The 6,028-nt window shown below is 39.3% G+C and overlaps 1 protein-coding gene across 1 annotated transcript; it reads left to right on the forward strand.

Annotated features, from left to right (window-relative positions):
* The first annotated feature begins 4,147 nt into the window (after nt 1–4,147).
* On the forward strand, nt 4,148–5,764 carry LOC122648316. The gene is made up of 3 exons (XM_043841548.1): nt 4,148–4,364; nt 4,459–4,590; nt 5,282–5,764. Exons 1-3 carry the CDS (start codon nt 4,243–4,245, stop codon nt 5,712–5,714), a joined length of 687 nt encoding a protein of 228 aa, XP_043697483.1. The 5' UTR covers nt 4,148–4,242; the 3' UTR covers nt 5,715–5,764.
* Nucleotides 5,765–6,028: the final 264 nt, after the last annotated feature.

A 6,028-nucleotide genomic window follows, 5' to 3' on the forward strand; every position in this document is an offset into this window, starting at 1 on the left:
GGAATCAATATTCTCTCTACTTCTTCTCCCTTTTATTACACCCTGCCCTCTCCATTCTTGACATCCATTAGCAGTTCTCACTGTGAAGTGTGTGTGTGTGTGAGAGAGAGAGAGAGAGAGAGAGAGAGAGAGAGAGAGAGAGAATGAATGATGCATGGGTGTGTATCAGCAGTGAGGGATATGATGAAGAAGATCAGTTCTGAATTGCGAGCCAAGGGAGGAGGAATGATGTATTTCTGTTTTAGACCTTTGCTCATTGTATTCCTCATGTAGAGATTCATGCTACTTTAATTTTTTTTTGTTATATTTCTGTTTTGGATCTCTACTTGATGGGTCTTTAGCTCAAATTGGTATAACACCTGGCACATGAGCATGTTCCAAGGGAATGGTGGTTCGAATCCACCAAGGCCCCTTTTATTCAACTGTTCATAGCATAGGCAGTTATGACACTAATCCACACAAGAACCCAATTTTAATGTTATCTTTGAAATTTGAAATATTTTTATACTTACTTTGGTTATGTTAATGAGATATTTTAATTTTATGCTAAGGTTGGTAAGAGGAAAGGATTTTACAAGTATTTTTTTGATATAATTGACAAGAAAATGGCATTATTGTAATTAATATCAAATAGGGAAGAACAGGTTTTACCAAACACTATTTTTGTTCTGAACGGCGTTCTTGAGACCGTTACCAAACAGTCATTTTCGGTCTCAGAACGCCGTTCTAGACTAAGAACGTTAAAGAACGTTTCTAGTCAAGAACAGGCGTTCTTTGTTCAGACATTTACCAAACGTAGCCTAAGGGTTAGGGGTTGGGTTGTATTTGACCTCTGGACGTGAGAATGGTGCTGGATGATTTCTGACTTCGAGAATGACGCTGGAAGAGATCGACTCCTACAGCAGTTGGAGGAGTTTGACTGGGACTTGAAATACGACGAGGAGAATTGCAAGGTGTGCATGGACCAGGTTTGCCCGATTGTTCTTCTTCCGTCTTTTTTTTCTTATTTTGATTCTGGCTCTTGCTATCTCTTCTGTGCTTGCCTCTCTCTTTCTCTCCGCTTTTTTTTTTTATTTGTTGAATTGTTGCTTGAGGAACCCTAAAGGGTTTGATCAAGGATTTTAGAGGAGAAAAATCAGGGGGGGGGGGAGGTGGGTTTGTTACAGCGTAACAGAAAGGGGTTGGGTTTTAGTGGGGCGGTAGGTTGGGCTTCTTATTAAGAGAGTGGAATCGATGGGGGGGGGGGTTTGGTTTGTATGGAGAGGAGGGGGTTTCAGTTGAAGGTACTGGGTTTGGGGGTTTGCTGTGGGAACAGTTGGGTTCAGTGAATGTTGAAGGGAGGGGTGGTAATAGGTTGCAACAGGGGATGGGAGAGGGAGGGCTTTCAACTTCTCTGTTTCTTCTACTGGTTTTTTTTTGTGGAGTAATTTACACTTATGTCCCTTGTAGTTTGGTCCAATTTCAAACAATCCCAGTTGTTCAAACAATTACATGTAACTCCCCTGGATTATGGTGGGGCTTACAAATAACCCCACTCTGTTAGGCTGAAACTGTTAGTTGAAGCCAAAATTTTTATTCATAAATGGTCATATTACCTTCATTAGTGTAGTTTTACCTTTTTACCCTTACATTACAAAACCCAAACCCATCTCCTTAACCTTCCATCATTCCAACCTCATCTTCCAGCTCACCTTTTTCTTCTCCGGCGATCTGCGAATAGCTCCACTCTCCAATCCAGCGATACCATTGTTCATCCACTGAATGGGTTCGATGATGAAGCACTGGACGGGTTCTCTGAAGAAACAATTACAGTTGCCGAATGTGGGTTTAATCTCTATCCCTCCATCATCGAACCCATTTCAGCTCAAGCTCTTGAAATGTGCTCCCTAAGAAGGGTCTCGGTATTGGTTTTTTCAATCCAATAGTTTAGATTTGCCCATAGTCATGCCATGTAGCAAAATCCTGGTGATGGAATTGCACTCTCTCTCTATTTTATTATTTGCGACTACAAAAGTGATCCATCCTCTATTTTATGATTTGATTCCCTAAGTGATCCAAACAATTAGCCTGGACTACTGATTAAATGGAGGGGGGGGTATTGCAGTGTATCATGAATATGGTATTGAGGTGGATAACAACAGCCACTAATAATCTACGACAACAACAACAACAACAACAACAAACTCAGCCTTATCCCAACTTAATGGGGTCGACTACATGGATTCAGACAAAACAAACGTTAAAAAAAAAAAAAAAAATGAACGCAGAAAGATGGAAGTAAGAGGAGAGAGGCACAACCCATCAAGTTCAGAGAATCTCAGCTAAATGGGGTCAGCTACATGGATCCTCGCCCTCCAAAGGGCTCTATCTGAGGTCATACTTGGTACAAGGCCTAGACTATGCATGTCCTTTCTCACGACTTCTCCTATGGTCATTTTAGGCTTGGCCCTAGCTCTTTTAGCTCCTTCAGGCAGGATCATACCACTCCTCCTTACTAGGGCGTCCCTAGGTTTCCATTGAACATGACCAAACCACCTCAAATGACTCTGTTGGAGCTTGTCATTGATTGGGGCAACTCCCAAGTCAGCTCCAATACGATCATTCCTTTCTTTATCCTTCCTAGTTTTTCGGCACATCCATCTTCACATCCTCATCTCTGCTACACATAGCTTCTCAATATGACACTTCTTAACTGCCCAACTTTTTGCCCCAACTTCCTTAGCAGCCACTAACAATCTCTGATGATAAAAAATGTTTGCTTTCATTGGTCTGATCAGTGATGTTCTATTTCGGGTTGATCAAGGATGTCTTTCAAATTACAATATACAAGCCAAAAGAACACCACCATATCTTCTTTGGGAAAAGGGGATTAGAACAGAGGGATTGGAAGGGGCATTTCAGTCTTATCATATCTCTAGTTATTAGTCGTTAATATTTAAATCTAGATGGTTTTTGCAAGTTTGAGTTTGAATGTGTCCAATGCTTTGAATTCCTAGTTGAATTTTTTTTTGATTATCTTAGCCATATAAATGCTACTTTAGTTACTTATTTTGTCCAACTGTAAGAAGTATTGATATTTGTTGACTGCTTTCCTTATTTGTTGCTGCATTTTTCCTTCTTACCATTGTGATTTTGGGTCATTGGATAAAGATTATGGCATTTAGAAGCACACATTTCTATCACTGGGTTCCCATAATGGAGATTAACTAAGCAGTTTTAGAAGATATGATGATGTCATTTATTAGAATTGTTTTTCCTTTACAAGTGAATTAACCAATTGTGGATATGTAATCGAAGAAAAAAAATGTGACTGAAGTTGACCAGGGGAAAAATGGAGAACAATAGAGATTCCTGATCCATTCCATTGGGGAGGGGGCTGACTCAGATTGAGACCAGTATTTAGCTATTATATTGTGTTTATTTCAGTCTGAGGCTTCCTTTTGATAAAATCATAGTCTACATTTTATTTTATATTTATTAGGTGATGTACGTGTCTGTTGCATAGTGAATATATGCCCTTATTTTTGCTCCCGGATATTTAGAGAAGAACCGTATTAAACACGTATCTATTATTGCTGTTTATTGCTGTATTTGTTTTTTTGAGCTGGATTTTAAAAATTATTATGGCTTTCTAGTCTGTTTAATACCAATATGTGCAGTTACTATACCGAATCTCTTTCCTCCTTTCTCTTGGTCTTCCTGGTGGATGGCCGGATAGGAGATGGGAGAAGTTGCAGGGGAAGGGGAAGGAGATACGACATCGCTTCCCCTCTTCCACCCTTTTTCTCTCCCCCGTCTCTGCTTCCTCCCGTACCCCTCCTCAAAGTACCCCCTCCTCTCTTTCTCTCCTTCCTCTACTTCCTCCCGCACGTCTCCTCGCCCTCTCTGTCTCCCCCTCCCTACAGTACCTCTGATTGCACCCTTACCCCCACCTCCACCTCCGTCCCCTCCTCTCATGATGCCCCGCAGATGCAGGCCTGCAGCTTGGTTTTCTCTGGCGAAGCCCTAAAGGGCTAACCTCATCATGCTTTTACTGTCTTACAAAATATTATTGCGTTCAAAATTTTTATGGAAAGCTTATGAAATTTCTAGGTATCAGTAGTATTCTTAGATACTAGCTGGATCATGAATTGTTATGCCCCTTTCTTTGTTTTCTAATTGCAAATTGAATATCAGGACTTCAAGGAGATGATAAAACTGCATTGGATTGGTTATTGATAATGAATATTAGTGATTGGTGCAATGGAAGTTGAAGATTGGGCAGCATCTTCTGATGGAACAGCTGATTCAGATGTCTACTTGCAAGATACAGATGATGAAGAGATTCAGTATGAGTCTGGCTCTTTCCCCAAGTTGCAATTTAGGTGAAGTGATTGAGTTGAGGGAAAAAAAAGGTTAATTCAGCTTTGCCTCCTGGGGAATTTTTTAAACTTGATGGTGTTATGTTATTTTCCGCAGGAAAAATAAATCCAAGGCTTGCTGGGATGCGGAGATGGGAATGGCAGAGGTTATGGAAAAGAAGGGTAGAATATGGACAACAATGGGAGTAGTTCGAAGGAGCAAAACTTACTGCTTCATCGAGGAGATCTTGTAGGTGTCATGGTACCTGTGTTTTCTATGTTTTGTTTTTGTTTAATGAAAAAAAACTCCGTTCTATTTTACATTGCCATCTGGTTATTTTAGAAGCCTTCTTTTTTATTGGTTTTTTCCAAAGGACAAATCAGATGTTCCTTAATTTGCTTGCATGTGTACCTCTGTGCATTTATATTTGTTTCTATTCTCTTTATGAATAAATGAATATAGGTTTTGCCAGCTACCAAGGATGCAAGCTGGGGAATCAATGCTATATTGTGGTAGCTTCCAGGCCATATCAGTCTGTAATCTAGATTCATCAAGCATGCTAAGTTTGGTTTGTGCTGTTCTTATTCAAGAGTCATTAGCCGTTCTTTTTTGCTGGAATTAGTAGTTACTATTTCAAGTATAACATTTAACAATCTGGAGTTAAATGCAGTATTTGAATTTACATTTTTACCATTTGAGTGCCATTGCGTCAGGTGATGTATAGATCACATAAATTATTATGTGTCTATGATTTGTATGTTTTGTTATGGATATATATTAAACTTATTTGAAGAATAGTTAAATACTGTGCTCCTCATATGGCTATTAAGTTGTCTACAGATGATTGAGATTGATCATTGATGAAAATGTAAACTCTTCCTTCATTTGCTAATGCACATTTAAAGGCTGATTTGCTAGTATCCGTCATCCTTTACTGCAGATATCTGGCTCAAATTGGGGCATTGGTTCTCTTAGATGCATATGATACAGTCCTCTCCTTGAAAGATATATGTGAGAAGGTTGCAGAAGGCAAGAATGGATGTCATTGGGAGGCTTTTGAGGCTTACAGACACTTAAAGTCCCTTGGATACATAGTTAGCCGACATGGGGTCCCTTGGACTATGAAGAGTGTTCAGAGCTTCTCTGATTCTGCTTGTCTTGAAGGCACTACAGAAAGCAATGAGATAGCAGATAGGAAATCAGAAGATGAACTTTCCATCATCAGCCTTTTTAAAGATTTGCATATTAATGAACTGAGGCTGGGTTTTGATGTTTATCTTCCCAACAGCAAGTTTAGAAAGTCTTGTCCTGGTGATCCAAGTTTTATCCTCTGCTTAACCAGGTACGTGATGAAATGGCAGATTCTCTTATAGACAATCTGTTCTGTCTCTACCTTGGACTTGTCTTGAAGTATTGATAGGTCTAGTGTTTATTACAATTCACAAGTAATATATCTGTTGAAACCTCGGAACCTGTGTGTATCTTCTCATTTCTTTCATTATTTTGTAAGTATGACTTAGTTCTAACTTCTAAGCATTATAGTTTATCAAGGTATTTAAATATATTCTGCTTTATGGACAGTACTATGGTCATTCTGAATACTTTAGTGCTACGGATGCACATAAATAAGCTACAGTTGAATCTTGATGGCTGTGGTTTGTATGAATGCTGCATTCATTATCTATGA

This window comes from Telopea speciosissima, unplaced genomic scaffold (genome assembly GCF_018873765.1).
Source record: "Telopea speciosissima isolate NSW1024214 ecotype Mountain lineage unplaced genomic scaffold, Tspe_v1 Tspe_v1.0765, whole genome shotgun sequence".
Classification (NCBI taxonomy): Eukaryota; Viridiplantae; Streptophyta; class Magnoliopsida; order Proteales; family Proteaceae; genus Telopea; species Telopea speciosissima.